The sequence below is a fragment of the Leopardus geoffroyi genome, chromosome E3 (assembly GCF_018350155.1).
Source record: "Leopardus geoffroyi isolate Oge1 chromosome E3, O.geoffroyi_Oge1_pat1.0, whole genome shotgun sequence".
Classification (NCBI taxonomy): Eukaryota; Metazoa; Chordata; class Mammalia; order Carnivora; family Felidae; genus Leopardus; species Leopardus geoffroyi.
The window spans coordinates 17,681,202-17,701,525 of record NC_059340.1 but is presented as its reverse complement, the minus strand read 5'-3'; the positions used below and the strand labels follow the sequence as shown (position 1 = coordinate 17,701,525).

Sequence of the window (20,324 nt, the reverse complement as noted above, 5' to 3'; positions counted from 1 at the left end):
TATCTATTTGGGTCATCTCCCTTTTCTTTTTGAGAGGCCTGGCTAGAGGTTTATCAATTTTGTTTATTTTTTCAAAAAACCAACTCTTGGTTTCATTGATCTGCTCTACAGTTTTTTTTAGATTCTATATTGTTTATTTCTGCTCTGATCTTTATTATTTCTCTTCTTCTGCTGGGTTTAGGCTGTCTTTGCTGTTCTGATTCTATTTCCTTTAGGTGTGCTGTTAGATTTTGTATTTGGGATTTTTCTTGTTTCTTGAGATAGGCCTGGATTGCAATGCATTTTCCTCTCAGGACTGCCTTCGCTGCATCCCAAAGCATTAGTTTCGTTGTATTTTCTTTTTTTTTTTTTTTTAATTTTTTTTTTTCAACGTTTATTTATTTTTGGGACAGAGAGAGACAGAGCATGAACGGGGGAGGGGCAGAGAGAGAGGGAGACACAGAATCGGAAACAGGCTCCAGGCTCTGAGCCATCAGCCCAGAGCCCGACGCGGGGCTCGAACTCACGGACCGCGAGATCGTGACCTGGCTGAAGTCGGACGCTTAACCGACTGCGCCACCCAGGCGCCCCTCGTTGTATTTTCATTTTCATTTGTTTCCATATATTTTTAAATTTCTTCTCTAATTGCCTGGTTGACCCATTCCTTCTTTAGTAGGGTGTTCTTCAACCTCCATGCTTTTGGAGGTTTTCCAGACTTTTTCCTGTGGTTGATTACAAGCTTCATAGCATTGTGGTCTGAAAGTATGCATGGTATGCTTTCAATTCTTGTATACTTATGAAGGGCTGTTTCGTGACCCAGTATGTGATCTCTCTTGGAGAATGTTCCATGTGCACTTGAAAAGAAAGTATATTGTGTTGCTTTGGGATGCAGAGTTGTAAACATATCTGTCAAGTCCATCTGATCCAATGTATCACTCAGGGCCCTTGTTTCCTTATTGATCCTGTGTCTAGATGATCTATCCATTGTTGTAAGTGGAGTATTAAAGTTCCCTGCAATTGCCACATTCTTATCAATAAGGTTGCTTATGTTTGTGATTAATTGTTTTATATATTTGGGGGTTCCCGTATTTCGTGCATAGACATTTATAATTGTTAGCTTTTCCTGATGGATAGACCCTGTAGTTATTATATAATGCCCTTCTTCATCTCTTGTTACAGCCTTTAATTTAATTCTAGTTTGTCTGATATAAGTATGGCTACTCCAGCTTTCTTTTGACTTCCAGTAGCATGAATGGACCTGACCTCCTCAGGTCTAAAATGAGTGTCTTGTATACAGCAAACAGATGGGTCTTGTTTTTTTATCCATTCTGATACCCTATGTCTTTTGGTTGGAGCATTTAGTCCATTTACATTCAGTATTATTATTGAAACATATAGGTTCAGAGTCATTGTGATGTTTGTAGGTTTTATGCTTGTAGTGATTTCTCTGGTCTTTTGTGGTTCTTGCATCATTTCACTCACAGAATTCCCCTTAGGATTTCTTTTTTTTTTTTTTTAATTTTTTTTCAACGTTTATTTATTTTTTTGGGGACAGAGAGAGACAGAGCATGAATGGGGGAGGGGCAGAGAGAGAGGGAGACACAGAATCGGAAACAGGCTCCAGGCTCTGAGCCATCAGCCCAGAGCCCGACGCGGGGCTCGAACTCACGGACCGCGAGATCGTGACCTGGCTGAAGTCGGACGCTTAACCGACTGCACCACCCAGGCGCCCCCCCCCCCCCCTTAGGATTTCTTGTAGGGATGGTTTAGTGGTGATGAATTCCTTCAGTTTTTGTTTATTTGGGAAAACCTTTATCTCTCCTTCTGTTCTGAATTACAGACTTGCTGAATAAAGGATTCTCAACTGCATATTTTTTCTGTTCATCACATTGAAGATTTCCTGCCATTCCTTTCTGGCCTGCCAAAGTTCAGTAGATAGGTCTGCTACTATTCTCATGTGTCTACCTTTGTAAGTTAGAGCCTATTTAGCATTAGCTGCTTTCAGAATTTTCTCTTTATCCTTGTATTTTGCCAGTTTCACTATGATATGTCATGCAGAAGATCGATTTAAGTTATGTCTGGAGGGAGTTCTCTGTGCCTCTTAGATTTCAGTGCCTTTTTCCTTCCCCAGATCAGGGAAGTTCTCAGCTATGATTTGTTCAAGTACACCTTCAGCCCCTTTCTCTCTCTCTTCTGGAATTCCTATTATACGGGTATTGTTCCATTTCATTGCATCACTTAGTTCTCTAATTTTCACCTCATAGTCCTGGATTTTTTAATCTCTCTTTTTTTCAGCTTCTTCTTTTTCCATAATTTTATCTTCTAATTCACCTATTCTCTCCTCTGCCTCTTCAATCCGAGCTGTGGTCGCCTCCATTTTATTTTGTAACTCATTTATAGCATTTTTTTTTTTTAGCTCTCATGACTGTTTCTTAGTCCCTTGATCTCTGTAGCAATAGATTCTCTGTTGTCCTTTATACTTTTTTCAAACCCAGCGATTAATTTTATGATGATTATTCTAAATTCTTGTTCTGTTATATTGCTTAAATCATTTTTGGTCAATTCATTAGCTGTTGCTATTTCCTGGAGTTTCTTTTGAGGAAAATTCTTCCATTTCATCATTTTGGATAGTCCCTGGAGTGGTGCAGAACTGCAGGGCACTTGCCCTGTGCTGTCTGGAGTAACTTGAGTTGGTGGGTGGGGCCACAGTCAGACCTGATGTCTGTCCCCAGCCCACCACTGGGGCCACAGTCAGACTGGTGTGTACTTTATGTTCCGCTCTCCCAGGGGCAGGACTCACTATGGAGTGGTGTGGCCCCTGTCTGGGCTACTTGTACACTGCCAGGCTTGTAGTGGTGCTTTGATGGGATCTGGCATATTAGCTGGGGTGGATCCCCTAGGTGTACAGGGGCGGGAGGGGCAGGCTTAGCTCACTTTGCCATCAGTGTTCCCCTGCACAAGGGGCCCTGCAGCACTGGGAGGGAGGCAGACAGACCCGTCGAAGGGATGGATCCACAGAAGCACAGCATTGGGTGTTTGCATGGTGCAAGCAATTTCAGTGACAGGAAATGGTTCCCTTTGGAATTTCGGCTGGGGAATGGGAGGGAGAGATGGCGCTGGCCAGTGCCTTTGTTCCCTGCTGAGCTGAGCTCTGTCTTCCAGGGCTCAACACCTCTCCCTCCTGGTGTCCTCTCGCCCTCCTGCTCTCTGAGCTGAGCTGGTGACTTATAACATTCCAGATGTTAAGTCCCACTGGCTGTCAGAACTCATGCAGTCTGGCCCCTCCTCTTTTTCAAGCCAGACTAGGGGATTCCACCTTTCCAGGCAGGCTGCCCCTCCACCGCCCTGGCTCCCTCCCACCAGTCCGTGTAGCGCGCACCGCCTCTCTACCCTTCCTACCCTCTTCCGTGGACCTCTTGTCTATGCTTGGCTCTGGGGAGTCCTTTCTGCTAGTCTTCTGGCGGTTTTCTGGGTTATTTAGGCAGATGTGGGTGGAATTTAAGTGACCAGCAGGACACAGTGAGCCCAGTGTCCTCCTATGCCACCATCTTCTCCTCTGTAAATCTAGGACTTGATTCTTGAGTGAGCTCTCTATCCAGACCTGTTAATCCCCCAGCAGCTTTACAAGGTACATAAGCCAGGCATTAGCAAACCTACGTTAGAGATGAAATCTGGGGCATGGAGAAAATCAGTGATTTGTCCAAGGTTTATAGTGGATTAGGAATGGTGATGAGGGAGGCTTCAATTTCCTGACTTCTAACCCAGTGCTGGCTCTCTTGGTGGCTCCCTGTTGCCAGTTTAGGTCAGGCTGCCTCCGTGTGCCTGTCTATTCACCCCTTCTCCTTTGATGCTTTATGACTATTTCCTCATGTCATTAGTAATCCTGCCAAATATCTGTCTAGGCAGGAGTACTTCATCCATGGGGCAGTTTCTCCTGAAAAGGGAGGGTTTCTTTTCATGGCAAAAGTTAAAGAAAGCCTCAATTAAAAAATAAGCAAAGGATTTGAATAGACATGTCTCCAAAGATGATATACAAAGGACAAATATGCACATGAAAAGATGTTAAACATCATTAGTCATCAGTCATCAGCAAATCAAAACCACTGTGAGATACCATTTCACAGCCACTGGCATGGCTAGAATAAAAAGATAGATCATAAGTAGTGTTGGTGAGAATGTTGAATGTTTGGTATCCTTAAACACTGCTGGTGTGAATGTAAAATGCTGCAGCTACTTTGGAACACATCTGGCAGTTCCTCAAAAGGTTATACGTAGAGTAACCTTATGACTCAGCAATTCCACCCAAGAGAATTGAAACCCTATGTCCACACAAAAAGTTATACATCAATGTTCATAGGGGCATTATTCATAATATCCAAAAGATGGAAATAATCTAAATATCCATTAACTGATGAGCAGATAAATTCTGTTGTAAATAAATACCTATATGATGGAATATTACTTGGCCATGAAAGGAATAAAATACTAGTATTTTCTACAACATGGATGAAGCTTGAAAACATAATGCTAAGTAAAAAGAAGCCAGAAACAAAAGGGCACATATTGTATGATTCCATTTATATGAAATGTCCAGAATAGGTAAATCCACAGAGATAGAAAGTAGATTGGGGGTTGTCAGGGACTGGCAATGGAGGAAAATGAGGAACATGGGTGTGGGTGATAAGGGGTATGGGTTTTCTTGGGGGGTGATCAAAATGTTCTAACATTGATTTGGTGATGGTAGCATAACTCTGAGAACATCCTAAAACCACTGACTTGTATGCTTTAAAAGAGTAAATTGTATGGTGTGTGAATTATATCTCAAAAAGCTGTTACAACAAAAATGTCAAAGAAGGTCTCTACAGTTCTGTTACTTCCCAGCTACATGGTCTTAGTCATTACAATCTCTCTGTGTTCAGTTTCCTCATCTGTAAAATGGTGATAATAAGAGAACCAACCTCACTTGGCTGCTTCTGTGAGGATTAAATGAGTTAGTACATATAGAGAACATACATAGTATAAATATACACATGTGCCTGGCATATAATTGGTGTTACAGTATTATAATAAACTATTGTTAATACAGTTTAACTGTGGGAGGGGTTCTAAATAACTTGGAAATTTTTTTTTAAGTTTACTTATTCATTTTGAGAGAGAGCAAGAGTGAGGGTGTGCTAGTAGTAGAGGGTCAGACAGAGAGAGGTAGAGAGATAATCCCAAGCAGGTTCTGCACTGCTACAAGCTGGCAGATCATGACCTGAGCTGAAATCAGGAGTCAGACACTTAATCTACTGACCCACCCAGGCGCCACTAGAGAACTTGGAAGTTTAAGAAGAGGGTGAAAGGCTTTGTTGACAATAACACCAGATGTCAAGAAACTGCATTCATTCCACACCACCTGTTTAACTTCACGTTGCTACAGCTGCTTAGAAGCGTATCTATGAAAAATCTCAATTGCAAGTATCACTTGAGTTATACCCAAGAGGGTATAAGGTATCTAAGAGGAGACCTTTCCAGATTTGCTGGCCCACCATGATTTTCCTCCTTCCTACCATGATGTATCCCACAACATACTTGACTGGGAAGGACTTACCCTATTCCCACTGGGCCCCACACAAACCTGAGGATATGGTGGTAAGATCAGTTTTCTTGAGCATGAAGCCATTTGACTGGGTTTGTATATCACTTCCTGCCTCTTCCTTTCTAGACATCCTTAGTAATTGGCAAATTACTCTTTATTTAATATGACTATGCCTAATGTCTGCCAGTCCCAGCAGTGTCTAGAGATTTTAAAGGACACATTCTTCAAGGGATTTGTCATTATAGGGGCAATGGAAATAAAAGAGAAGGAATGCACAGGGGAGGCAAGTTTCCAGAGCATTTTCTTTTTAATTTTTTTTCTTTTTTTTATTTTGTAATGTTCTTTTATTTTATTTAATTTATTTTTTTTATTATATGAAATTTATTGTCAAATTGGTTTCCATACAACACCCAGTGCTCATCCCAAAAGGTGCCCTCCTCAATACCCATCACCCACCCTCTCCTCCCTCCCACCCCCCATCAACCCTCAGTTTGTTCTCAGTTTTTAACAGTCTCTTATGCTTTGGCTCTCTCCCACTCTAACCTCTTTTTTTTTTTTTTTCTTTTTTTCTTTTTTTTTCTTTTTTCCTCCCCCTCCCCCATGGGTTCCTGTTAAGTTTCTCAGGATCCACATAAGAGTGAAACCATATGGTATCTGTCTTTCTCTGTATGGCTTATTTCACTTAGCATCACACTCTCCAGTTCCATCCACGTTGCTACAAAAGGCCATATTTCATTTTTTCTCATTGCCACGTAGTATTCCATTGTGTGTATAAACCACAATTTCTTTATCCATTCATCAATTGATGGACATTTAGGCTCTTTCCATAATTTGGCTATTGTTGAGAGTGCTGCTATGAACATTGGGGTACAAGTGCCCCTATGCATCAGTACTCCTGTATCCCTTGGATAAATTCCTAGCAGTGCTATTGCTGGGTCATAGGGTAGGTCTATTTTTAATTTTCCGAGGAACCTCCACACTGCTTTCCAGAGCGGCTGCACCAATTTGCATTCCCACCAACAGTGCAAGAGGGTTCCCGTTTCTCCACATCCTCGCCAGCATCTATAGTCTCCTGATTTTTTCATTTTGGCCACTCTGACTGGCGTGAGGTGATACCTGAGTGTGGTTTTGATTTGTATTTCCCTGATAAGGAGCGACGCTGAACATCTTTTCATGTGCCTGTTGGCCATCCGGATGTCTTCTTTAGAGAAGTGTCTATTCATGTTTTCTGCCCATTTCTTCACTGGGTTGTTTGTTTTTCGGGTGTGGAGTTTTGTGAGCTCTTTATAGATTTTGGATACTAGCCCTTTGTCCGATATGTCATTTGCAAATATCTTTTCCCATTCCGTTGGTTGCCTTTTAGTTTTGTTGGTTGTTTCCTTTGCTGTGCAGAAGCTTTTTATCTTCATAAGGTCCCAGTAATTCACTTTTGCTTTTAATTCCCTTGCCTTTGGGGATGTGTCGAGTAAGAGATTGCTACGGCTGAGGTCAGAGAGGTCTTTTCCTGCTTTCTCCTCTAAGGTTTTGATGGTTTCCTGTCTCACATTCAGGTCCTTTATCCATTTTGAGTTTATTTTTGTGAATGGTGTGAGAAAGTGGTCTAGTTTCAACCTTCTGCATGTTGCTGTCCAGTTCTCCCAGCACCCCAGAGCATTTTCTTATGGGTACAGTCACTTCCCATTCCTTGTCCTCTGAAGAGATATGGTCGCCTTTGGGAGCAAAAAGGGGCCTTTGCATGGTGTCAGAGGATCTGATTTCAGATATGGAGCTGATCTCTTAAAGGTCATGTGGCCTTGGCACTGTCCGAAAAGTAGGAGGTGGGGTCAGATGAGCTCTGAGGTCCCATTTAGCCCTAATACTCATCATAATCAGTAACTGACTAGTGACTTTTCCAGGTGCTGTTCAAAGAACTATATGCATTAATTCATTTACTACTCACAGCTAAACTCTGAGGTATTATTATCCCCATATGAAGCATGAGGAAACTGAGGCACAGTAAGATCAGATCCTGGCCCAAGACCTCATGCTCATGAGTGGAGGCTCCATAATTGAACTTGAGACTAAGTAAATTAATGAATGAATGAGACCCAGGTCACCAGGCCAGACTTTCAATCACCATGTCTTCACTTATGTCTTAGGGATCTTTCCTTTTCTTTAGTCATCATTGCCCCACCCCACTTCCTCTTTTTAAGTACTTCTGGTGACATCTTTTCACTACTCACTTCTTCTTTCTGTCTCCCATATTCATACCTTTCTGTTCCTCTTGTTGCTAATTTCCAACTCATTTCCCTCACCCTCAACTTGACTTGCTGTTCTCTTTCTCACCAGCGGATCTCAGGCTCCCAGCTCTCTCCCAGCCTCCAGTATTTTGGGCAGTCACTGAGTGGGGGTCAGGACCTTACCCTGGATGGACTGGTGGACCTGGCTGTGGGGGCCCAGGGGCAGGTGATGTTGCTAAGGTGAGAAAGCCTTTCTCAGACACTTCCAGATGGTATCCTAAGTCCACGTAAGACTCCAGCCTCCCAATCCCCATCCCACGTTGTCTTCCTGGGATCAAGGGTCTGCCATCAGCTCAGTTTTCCACTCATAGGACCAGACCTGTGCTCAGGGTGTGGATGAATATCCAATTCACATCTGCAGAGATTGCCAGGTCTGTGTTTGAATGTCGGGAAGAGACAGCCTCTGTCAAGGCACTGGGTGATGCCAACGTCTGCCTTCGTATTTATGAAAGTCCCAAGAATCAGCTGGGTGAGTCCTCTCTTCTTTGGCCTAAGATACCCTGACACTTGGAATCCCTCAGCTCAGGACTCCTGTTTCCTGCCTTGAACCTTGTCCACCTGAGGAATTTCTGGCTCTCTCATCTCTCCTTATCCCCTCCTTTCCCCTGCAGGTGACCTCCAAAGCTCTGTGACCTTTGACCTGACCCTCGACCCTGGCCGCCAGAATCCCCGTGCCATCTTTGAAGAGACAAAAGCCCGGAATCTGACTCATGTCCGAGTCCTTGGGCTGAGACAGTACTGTGAGACCGTGAGGTTGCTCCTCCTGGTAAGGGGACTTTGAAGTCCTGGGGATGGCAGAGATTCTGAGGCTGGCAGTGGGCTGGGCAGGGAAAGAACAGAGTGTGTTCTGATTCTCACTGTGGTTCAGCCCCAGCACAGCACCTGGCATACAGGAGGTGCATAACATTGTTAGCTGAATGAGTGAGTGAGCAAACGAATAAATGGATGGGTCACCTGTAATTGCTGAGGCTACATAGCTGGATTTTAGGATAGAACCACTGCTTTAGAGAGCTATGGGTTGATGTACTGGGATTCTTTTAGGAACTGCTTCTCTGAGACAGGCCTTGTCTGAGGCACTGGGGACACAGCATGATCATGGGAAACTCTAGGGGAAGACCAAAAGCAATCAAGTTCCTAGATAATAGATGTCAGATAGTGATGAATGCTATGAAGAAAGATAAAGTCGGGGTACCTGGGTGGCTCAGTCGGTTGAGCATCTGACTTCAGCTCAGGTCATGATCTTGTGGTTCATAAGTTTGAGCCCTGTGTCAGGCTCTGTGCTGACAGCTCAGAGCCTAGAGCCTGCTTTGGATGCTGTGTCTCCCTCTCTCTGCCCCTCTCCCACTTGCTCTCTCTCTCTCTCTCAAAAAAAAAAAAAAAAAAGAGAATAAACATTTAAAAAATAAAAAAAAAAGGATAAAGTCAGGGAGGAGAGCAGAGAAGGTATTGGGGAGACCTCCTGAGCAGGTAGAGTTTGGGAAGATCTTGAATAGAATGAGTGAGCTGTGTAGGAGGCTGGGGGTAAGGAATTCAAGGCAGAAAATAGGCAAAGCAGGGGTTCTGCATGGTGGAATTATAGTCATTGCACACAGATTTTACATTTTACAGATGAGGGAACAGGACACAGCTAGTGACTGTGAGGATGCATTCCTTAGCTACTGCTGTTTTCAATGTCCATTCTCTAGGCCTGTGTGGAGGACTCAGTGACCCCCATCACCTTGCGTCTCAACTTCTCCCTGGTGGGCAAACCTATCCCTTCCTTTGGAAACCTCCAGCCTATCTTGGCTGTGGATGCTCAGCGATACTTCATGGCCTCTGTGAGTCCTGGTACTGGAATCTTCCAGAAAGGAGTGGAGGGTGTGGGTGTGGACTCCAGAACTTGGGGAAAATGTCACTTTGCCTTCCCTTTCAGCTTCCCTTTGAGAAGAATTGTGGAACTGACCATGTCTGTCAGGATGACCTTGGCATCTCCTTTGACTTCTCAGGGTGAGCTACCACTCCTTAGACCTGCCCTGGTTCCCCAACCCCTCTTCTTGAACCTGGAGCTCCTGCTCTGGCTCTCCCTAACATTTCTACCCTGTGCTCAGAAACAGACAACCTGTACCCCATTTCTTCCCTACTTCCTCACTCTGTGTTTTATCCCCAGACCATTTCTAGCCCCAGTCCCAGAATTATCTCCTGCCCTCTACCCCAACAACTAGCTTGAAGACTCTGGTGGTGGGGAGTACCCTGGAGCTGAATATGAAAGTGACAGTGTGGAATGATGGTGAAGACTCCTATGGAACCACAATCACCTTCTTCTACCCTCCAGGGCTGTCTTATCGTCGTGTGGCAGGGAGCCAGGTATCTGGGGAAGAAAGCAGCTGATGGCTGGGGGTCAGCAGAGACTCCTGTGCTTGGTTTAGAGCTCAGGCAGGTGCCACCATTGCTTAGCAGCCTCTTGTAAGCCAAGAGGACTGGGGTGATCATAGTTGGATGAGTATGGTTATATTGCTGGAGCTTGCCTTGGCTCATGCTGTATTCAACTCTGGGTATTGTATTTTAGAAATACTATCAGAAATTAATTCCCACAAGGCTGCAGATGTGGAGAGAAAGGGGACCCTGCCTTAAATTTCTTTGTTTTCCACACCATATAAGTATTCCTCTTTAAATAAAACATCTTGGCCCTCAAATAGTTTAAAACACTGTTCTGTAGAAGAAAGAGTTGAATTTATTGGTTTCTATAGATCAGGGCTTTGGATAATTTGGTAATAAAACCTCAGTCTGTATGCCTAGTGCACAGCAAAGCCAGTCACTGAGACATTGAATATGCAGCATGGGAAGGGTTTATTCGAGAGGCAGCCCAACCAGGAGATGGGAAAGCCAGCCTCAAATCCACCTTCTCTAAGGGGGAGAGTCAGAGATTTTTAAGGCAACAAACAAAAAAAGAGTCTGGCTATAGGGGAGAGGAGCTACATGACTTCAAAATCAGATAAAGGAAATTAATAAGTAGGGGAAGGTTGAAGTCATTTTGTCATCTGTGCCTGCAAGAAGCTTCTTCATATGTTTTCATGCAATCCACAACCAGAGATTGGTGTCCATAATATGATCTGAGAATAGGGTTTTAGGCCCTTCTATGTCAAAAGTTCATACATTGGACATATGTGCATTCTCAGAGACAGTCAGTGGTCATGACTAGTTCTGGTCAGTTTCTTTTTCTTTTTAAAGCTTTTATTTATTAATTAAAAAAATTTAAATGTTTATTTATTTATTTTTATTATATATTTTTTATTAAATATAATTTATTGTCAAATTGGTTTCCATACAACACCTAGTGCTCATCCCAATAGGTGCCCTCCTTAATGCCCATCACCCACTTTCCTCTCTCCCCCAACCCCCATCAACCCTCAGTTTGTTTTCAGTATTTAAGAGGCTCTTATGGTTTGCCTCCCTCCCTCTCTGTAACTTTTTGTCCCCTTCCCCTCCCCCATGGTCTTCTGTTAAGTTTCTCAGGATCCACATATGAGTGAAAACATATGGTATCTGTCTTTCTCTGACTTATTTCACTTAGCATAATACCCTTCAGTTCCATCCACGTTGCTGCAAATGGCCAGATTTCATTCTTTCTCATTGCCAAGCAGCATTCCATTGTACATATAAACCACATCTTCTTTATCCATCCGTCACTTGATGGGCATTTAGGATCTTTCCATAATTTGGCTATTGTTTCCATAATTTGGCTATATAGCACCCATAAGAGCTGCTATACGGGTACATGTGCCCCTATGCATCAGCACTCCTGTTTCTTTTGGATAAATTCCAGTAGTTCTGTTCCTGGGTTGTAGGGTAGTTCTATTTTTAATTTTTTGAGGAACCTCCACACTGTTTTCCAGAGTGGCTGCACCAGTTTGCATTCCCACCAACAGTACAAGAGGGTTCCCGTTTCTCCACATCCTCACCAGCATCTGTTGTTTCCTGAGTTGTTAATTTTAGCCACTCTGACCAGTGTGAGGTGGTATCTCAGTGTGGTTTTGATTTGTATTTCCCTGATGATGAGTGATGTTGAGCATCTTTTCATGTGTCTTTTTGCCATCTGGATGTCTTCTATGGAAAAGTCTCTATTCATGTATTCTGCCCATTTCTTGATTGGATTATTTATTTTTTGGGTGTTGAATTTGGTAAGTTCTTTATAGATTTTGGATGCTAAGCCCTTATCTGGTATGTCATTTGAAAATACCTTTTCCCATTCTGTCAGTTGCCTTTTAGTTTGGTTGATTGTTTCCTTTGCAGTGCAGAGCTATTTATCTTGATGAGGTCCCAATACTTCACTTTTGCTTTTAATTCTCTTGCCTTTGGAGATGTGTCAAGCAAGAAATTACTGCGGCTGAGGTCAAAGAGGTTGTTGCCTGTTTTCTCCTCTAGAGTTTTGATAGTTTCCTGTCTCACATTTAGGTCTTTCATTCATTTTGAGTTTATTTTTGTGTATGGTGTAAGAAAGTGGTCCAGTTTCCTTCTTCTGCATGTTGCTTGCTGTCCAGTTCTTCCAGCACCATTTGTTAAAGATACTGTCTTTTTTCCATTGGATACTCTTTCCCGCTTTGTCAAAAATTAGTTGACCATACATTTATGGGTCCAATTCTGGGGTCTCTATTTATTCCATTGGTCTATGTGTCTGTTTTTTTGTGCCAGTACCATACTGTCTTGATGATTACAGCTTTGTAGTAGAGCCTAAGTCTGGGATTGTGATGCCCCCCGCTTTGGTTTTCTTTTTCAACATTACTTTGGCTATTTAGGGTCTTTTCTGGTTCCATACAAATTTTGGGATTGTTTGTTCTAGCTTTGAGAAGAATGCTGGTGCAATTTTGATTGGGATTGCTTTGAATGTGTAGATAGCTTTGGGTAGTATTGACATTTTAACAATATTTATTCTTCCAATCCATGAGCATGGAATGTTTTTCCATTTCTTTGTGTCTTCTTCAATTTCCTTCATAAGCTTTCTATAGTTTTCAGCATACAGATCTTTTACGTCTTTGGTTACATTTATTCCTAGGTATTTTATGGTTCTTGGTGCAATTGTAAGTGGGATTGAAGTCTTGATTTCTCTTTCTGTTGCTTCATTATTGGTGTATAGAAATGCATCAGACTTCTGTACATTGATTTTGTACCCTGTGACTTTGCTGAATTACTGTATCAGTTCTAGCAGCTTTTTGATGGAGTCTTTCCGGTTTTCCATGTGGAATATCAAGTCATCTGCGAAAAGTGAAAGCTCAACTTCTATGACAATTTTGATGCTTTCTATTTCATTTTGTCATCTGATTGGTGATGCTAGGGCTTCCAACACTATGTTAAACAACAGTGGTGAGAGTAGACATCCCTGTCGTGTTCCTGATCTCAGGGGGAAAGGTCTCAGTTTTTCCCCATTGAGGATTATATTAGCTGTGGGCTTTTCATATATGGCTTTTATGATGTTCAGGTATGTTCTTTCTATCCCGACTTTCTTGAGAGTTTTTTATTAAGAAAGGATGCTGTAATTTGTCAAATGCTTTTTCTGCATCTGTTGACAGGATCATATGGTTCTTAGCCTTTCTTTAATTAATGTGATGTATCACATTGATTGCTTTGCAAATATTGAACCAGCCCTGCATCCCAGGAATGAATCCCACTTGATCATGGTGAATAATTGTTTTTATATGCTGTTGAATTCGATTTGCTAGTATCTTGTTGAGAATTTTTGCATCCATATTCATCAGGGATATTGGCCTGTAGTTCTCCTTTTTTGTGGGGTCTCTGGTTTGGGAATCAGTGTAATGCTGGCTTCATGGAATGCGTCCAGAACTTTTCCTTCCGTTTCTATTTTTGGAACAGCTTGAGAAGGATAGGTATTAAGTCTGATTTAAATGTCTGGTAGAATTCCACTGGGAAACCATCTGGCCCAGGACTCTTGTTTGTTGGGACATTTTTGATAACTGATTCAATTTCTTCACTAGTTATCAATCTGTTCAAATTTTCTGTTTCTTCCCGTTTGAGTTTTGGTAGTGTGTGGGTGTATAGGAATTTGTCCATTTCTTCCAGGTTGTCCAGTTTATTGGCATATAATTTTTCATAGTATTCTCTGATAATTGCTTGTATTTCTGAGGGATTGGTTGTGATAAATCCATTTTCTTTCGTGATTTTATCTATTTGGGTCCTCTTTCTTTTGTTTTTAAGATCTGGCTAGGGGTTTATCAATTTTACTTATTTTTTCAAAAAATCAGCTCTTAGTTTCATTGATCTGTTCTACTGTTTTGTTTTTTTTTTTTGATCCTATATTGTTTATTTCTGCTCTGATCTTTATTATTTCCTTTTTCTCCTGGCCTTGGGGTTTCTTTGTTGTTCTGCTTCTAGTTCCTTTAGGTTTGCTGTTAGATTTTGTATTTGGGATTTTTCTTGTTTCTTGATAGGCCTGGATTGCAATGTGTTTTCCCCTTAAGACAACCTTTACTGCATCCCAAATGGTTTTGACTATCGTGTTTTCATTTTCATTTGTTTCCATATATTTTTAAATTTCTTGTTTAATTGCCTGGTTGACCCATTCATTCTTTAGTAGGATGTTCTTTAACCTCCACGCATTTGGAGGTTTTCCAAACTTTTTCCTGTGGTTGATTTCAAGTTTCATAGCATTGTGATCTGAAAATGTTCATGGTATGATCTAAATTCTTTTATATTTATTGATGGATGTTTTGTGACCCAGTATATGATCTATCTTGGAGAACATTCCATGTGCACTCGAGAAGAATGTGTATTCTGCTGCTTTTGGATGAAAAGTTCTGAAAATATCTGTCAAGTCCATCTGGTCCAGTATATCATTCAGGGCCATTGTTTCTTTATTGATTTTCTGCCTATATGATCTGTCCATTGTTGTAAGTGGAATATTAAAGTCACCTGCAATGACCATATTCTTATAACAAAATTGCTTACGTTTGTGATTGTTTTATATATTTGGGAGCTCTCAAATTGGGCGCATAAACATTTATAATTGTTAGCTCTTCTTGATGGATAGACCTTGTAATTATGACATAATGCCCTTCTTCATTTCTTGTTACAGCCTTTAGTTTAAAATCTAGTTTGTCTGATACAAGTATGGCTACTCCAGTTTTCTTTTGACTTACAGTAGCATGATAGATGGTTCTCTATCCCCTCACTTTCAATCTGAAGGTGTCCTCAGGTCTAAAGGTAGACAGAAAATTGATGGGTCTTTTTTTTTTTAATCCATTCTGATACCCTACGTCTTTTGATTGGAGCATTTAGTCCATTTACATTCAGTGTTATTATTGCAAGATGTGGATTTAATGTTATTGTGTTACCTGTAGGTTTCATCTTTTTGGTGATGTCTCTGGTCCTTTGTAGTCTTTGCAACATTCCTCACAGAGTCCCCTTTAAGATCTCTTGCTTTTAGAATTCTCTCTTTATCTTTGCATTTTGACAGTTTCACTATGATATGTTATGCAGAAGATCAATTCCTGTTACATCTGAAGGGAGCTTTCTGTGCCTCCTGGATTTCAATGTTTGTTTCTTTCCCCAGATTGGGGAAGTTCTCAGCTATGATTTGTTCAAATTGCTCCTATCTCTCTCCCTTCTTATTCTGAAATTCCTATGATATGGATATTATTACATTTCATTGAATCACTTAGTTCTCTAATTCTCCCCTTATGGTCCAGAATTTTTTTTTATCTCTCTTTTTCTCAGCTTCATCTTTTTCCATAATTGTATCCTCTATTTCACCTAATCTCCCCTCTGCCTCTTCAGTGTTCACTGTCAGCACCTCTAGTTTATTTTGCACCTCATTTACAGCATTTTTAAATTCATCATGACTATTTTTTAGTTCCTTGATCTCTGCAGCAATAGATTCTTTGCTGTCTTCTATGTTTTTTTTTCAATCCCAGTGATTAATCTTATGACTATTATTCTAAATTCTTGTTCAGTTATATTGTTTATATCTGTTGTGATCAAGTCTTTAGCTGTCATTTCTTCCTGGAATTTCTTTTGAGGAGAATCCTTCTGTTTCATCATTTTGGCTAGTTTTCTGTCCCTTATGTGTTTTAGAAACTTATGTGTCCTGCACCTGCGAGCACTACTATACACTGTCCAGGACCTGGACCTTCAGGAGGTGTTTTTTGGAGTGTGTTATGTACTTTCTGTTGTTGTGACTCTAGTTTCTTTATCTCCCTCCTCGTAGTGATGTTTTGGACTCTGTACCAGGTGTGCTTTGATTTGTTCATTAAAGTAACCCTGGAAAAAAAATTTAAAAAAAAGGGGGTGGTGGTAGTGGTGGAACAGGCCTTATCCCATACAAAGAGAAAAATGACCGTGGACGGGAAAAAGAAAAAAAAAGAAAATTGACCAGGCAGAAAACTATATGGCTTAATTCAGAGAGACAGAGAGAGAGAGAGAGAGAGAGAGAGGAAAATAAAGAGGGAGATATAGAACAGGTATAAAGAAAATAGATTAAATATGTCCGCTTAAACAAACCAACAACCTGAATACCCAGACTAGGGAAGGGAAGAAATAAGGAGAAAAGGAAGAAAAAATATATAAACTAAGAATTGTCCAAGAATTAAATTTGGAAAGGCAAAACCTCTGGGTGCCTTGGAACCGGGGGCAGCGCTCATCTGGAGGAGGGGGTGTCTGGTTGGTCAGTGTCAATCTCTGGTAGATATGTAGTCACCTGGTGTTGAAGGGTATGGTTTGGTGTAGGTGAGTCCCGCCTCCACTGTGGGCCTGTTGCCCCTTCTCTGAAGCCCCACCTTGTTGGTGATGGGGAGAAAAATGGTGACACCCCAGTCTCTCCTCCCCAGAACAGGTGTCCCAAGCCACTCTGTTCAGGTAGTCCTCGCAGCACTGTGTGGGCATAAGCAGGCCTATTTTTTTTCTTTGCTCCACTGACTCGACTTCTATGCCTCCCTAGTACTCAGCTGGGATTCAAACGCTGATGTCTTAAAGGATCCCACTCTGTGCACCTCAGTTCTGGGAGAAGTGCCGCTCCACCCCACCGATAAATGGTTTCTGGCTGGTGGGCACAGGCAGGGTCCTTTTTCCTTTGAATGGCTGTATACATTCTTCCCACAGCACATGAGGGAGGGGATTGCTTTCTCCCACTGTGGACTGTGTCTCTGAACTAGTTACTGAGCCCTGGGTTGGCTCCCCTCCTTTCCAGGTGCGAGAATAGGGCAGCTGACTCCAGTCCAGAGAAAGCCTCGAAGTTAGAAATTGGATATTTCTTTTTTTTTTTTTTTCTGATCTCAGGTCTGTGGTTTCTCTCTTGTCCAAATATAGTCTTACACTTCCACAGCCTTTCTCTCCCCTTTGTCTCTCCACAGAAGGGGATCCCTCCCCTTCATGCCTATGCCACCCATTTTATCTCTCCCAGTTCACAATCATACACCTATGGGCCAGGTTGTCCTTGTGGGCCCCTGGAGAGGTCTCTGTCACTCTGTGGCCCGGACTCTTGGAATTCAAAGTCCTTTGGCCTCAACACTGCTGTGTTTGAGGGACTAGGAAGCTTTGGGTCCCACTACCTCTCTGCCATGTTGTATTCCCTGGTTCTGGTCAGTTTCTTAGTGAAGGCTTGAGTCTCTGCAGGACAACTAAATCAACCTTCTGTTATCATGGCATCAGGCAAGACTGTTATCTACAGAGACATGGTGGCAGGCTGCATTCTGAGAACAAGCAGATTTGGGTAAAAAGTTGCAGTTGCACTTATTAGTCCTGTTAACTCTTTGGTTACTGGTTTCTATGCCCACTGTCTTTTGATTATTTCTCATTCTTGAGGGAACTGGGATGATGACTACTCTAGCTATTTCCTGCTGAAATAGTGTGTAGATCAGGGTTAGAGGAATGGAAACTTTTTGCACTTATTTGGAAATATCCTTTGTTCCATGTTGTAAGCTAACATTCTGCATTACCAAAATTTTTGTACTTTGGTTAATAGTTTTTGTACATTTTATACCACATTTTATGATTAAGTAGCAAAGGAGAAGTAGGAATATGAATAATCCTAGGGAAATTGATCTAATTTCTTGGAGTATCCAAGAAAATAACCTGGAAAACGAGTCCAAATCTGAGTCTGGGACATTAGGGGAGACTTGTAACCAAGTAGCTTGTTGTCTTATTTTGTAAATACAAGCTTCAATTTCTGAGGAAGTGCTAATATATATGCTGCATGATGAATTAGCTTTTACAGAAACACCTCCTTGCTCTGCTAAAATATAATCTAAATTATGTTATATAAAACTATTATATATTATATTATATAAATTATATATTTTATAAATTATATTATATTAAATTATATTCTATAAAACTATTCCTGCCCAAGGCCTTTTGTTGGGCTGCTATGGCTTGGGAAGTTTTATTTTATTTAATAATTCCTAAAGTTATTGAACAATTTCTTATCATATGTTCATGTGATGTCATTCAACACTTTGGCAATAATGGTCTCCTAAACATGTACCAAATTCCATCTTCCTGACTTCTGGGAAAATAATCAGAATATTTTGTGATTTCTCTCTTTAACCTGTAGAACAGTTGAGAGGACTGGTCAAATGTCTGCTTTTGTTAGAATTATATATGAAAAAAGGGGTGACCAAATGTCCTAGGAGACAAGTACCTCCCATGTGCTAGCCACATAAACATTCATATTGCCAAGGGAAGTGTTGATATCCACAAACAAAAATGTAACCTGGGGTTCACATAGCACTCCTCTTAGTTTATTGGGGTCAATACTTTCATTTTGCAGAATCATTGTATTATTTGAAACCAAGAAGAAGTATAGTTAAGTTTGGTGTAATTGGTAAGAGAGTAACACAGAAGGGTGTGGGGGTCCTATGTTGTCAAGTTCTTTTAGTTTTCAGTATTGTACAGAGAGGAGCAGGACAAGATGAGTAACTTTTCTTTTTCAATTTTTAAAAGTTTATTTATTTTTGTTTTAAGTACACATTTTATTTTATTATTGTTTTTTAAATAATTTATCATCAAATTGGCTAACATACAGTGTGTACAGTGTGCTCTTGGTTTTGGGGGTAAATTCCAGTGGTTCATCATTTACATACAGCACTCAGTGCTCAAGATGAGTAACTTTTAAAACAGCATATTTCTCAAAAATCTCTAAAAGGTGATGAAAGGAAAAAGGGTCAATTAATTTAACAAGAGGTGAAATTATTAACTGTTATGATTATATTGTAAACAAAAGGAGAAATACAAGCTTCTAGGGTGTATTCCAATCATTGAATGTGAGAGGCCCATATTTTGGGATAGTTGGGAGAAAAATAAAGGATAAGAAAAATGAGGGAGGCCAAGTTGGTTAACTTGATTCTGTAAGCTAAGGGAGTGCATTGATTTAGATGTATTGAAAAATTAGGGATCAGAGAAAAGTTGGTTACAGGCATTACTATTGGGTCATTGTGGTTGTACACTGAGTGTGGTTTAGGGTGACATATCCAATAGGTATATGACATTTGAGAAATCCTAATCATGGAATTATCTTTCCAAACTTGAGAGATTGTAATAGGAAATTACTTAGGAAATGTAAATAGGAAATATAAATAGGAAATGTAATAGGAAAATGCAAATAGAAAATGGAATAACATTCATAGTGTATAAACTATTAATAGGTCATAAGTTATTTGTTACTTATCTATTGGTTTCTTTAGACCAGTTCTCCCAAGTAGCAGTTTCAGGTCCATCTCAGGCTTTCTGGTCCAAGCAGAGTTTTTCCCTATGTTCTTGTTGACAGGACATAGGGAACCAATGGATTCCTGTGGAACCAGCTTGAGTGTGGCAAATCTATGGCTTAATTCCCTTCAGTTTCACTGAAGAATGGTGGTCAACAGCACCTCATAAGGTCCTGTCAAATGAGGTTGGAGTTGATCCTCCAGGTGCTTCTTATTCAAGGTGTTTAATAACACCAAGTCTCCAAGATTCAAGCGGTATAAGAATACATCTGTGAAATGCATCAACCTGATAGAAGCAAATGTATGTATAGCACTTAGAATATTTCCCAAAGATTGAATGTACCCGATAGTATCCAAATCCCTAACATGAGCCCCACCTGGAACTCATAAGTCATGAAAAGAATACAGAAAGTGTCTTTCATAAAACATTTCATAGGGGATTAAACCAAGCCTACTTCTAGGAGCCACTCTTACTGAAGCAGGGCAACTAACAAGAACTTTTTTCCCAGTTAAGTTGGTTTCTTGGCAGATTTTTACCAAAGTTTTTAAGCATATGGTTCATTTTTTTCCTGTTTTCCCAGAATATTGGTGTCTCTAGGAAGTATGTAGTCTCCATCAAGTGCCCAAGGCATTAGATACTGCTTGTGTGACCTTAGCCACAAATGCTGCTTCATTGTCTCTCTGAATTGTTAGTGGCAATCCAAACCTAGGATTGGTTTTAAAGTGTTTTGAAAACTTCTGAAAACTTCTCTGAATGGCATGAAAAAAACTCAACCCAACTTGTAGAGGTGTCTGTAA

General features: G+C 40.9%; 1 protein-coding gene across 3 annotated transcripts in view; it reads left to right on the top strand.

The window, feature by feature from the left end:
- The window catches only part of ITGAX (integrin subunit alpha X), a 46,217-nt gene that overhangs the window by 12,130 nt on the left and 13,763 nt on the right, over positions 1-20,324 (top strand). For all 3 annotated transcript variants that reach the window (XM_045460341.1, XM_045460344.1, XM_045460343.1), the window contains 6 exons: positions 7,889-8,019; positions 8,151-8,308; positions 8,451-8,605; positions 9,525-9,656; positions 9,752-9,825; positions 10,041-10,182. In XM_045460341.1, the coding sequence (XP_045316297.1) occupies positions 7,889-8,019; positions 8,151-8,308; positions 8,451-8,605; positions 9,525-9,656; positions 9,752-9,825; positions 10,041-10,182 (792 nt within the window). The remainder of the gene's footprint in view (positions 1-7,888; positions 8,020-8,150; positions 8,309-8,450; positions 8,606-9,524; positions 9,657-9,751; positions 9,826-10,040; positions 10,183-20,324) is intronic.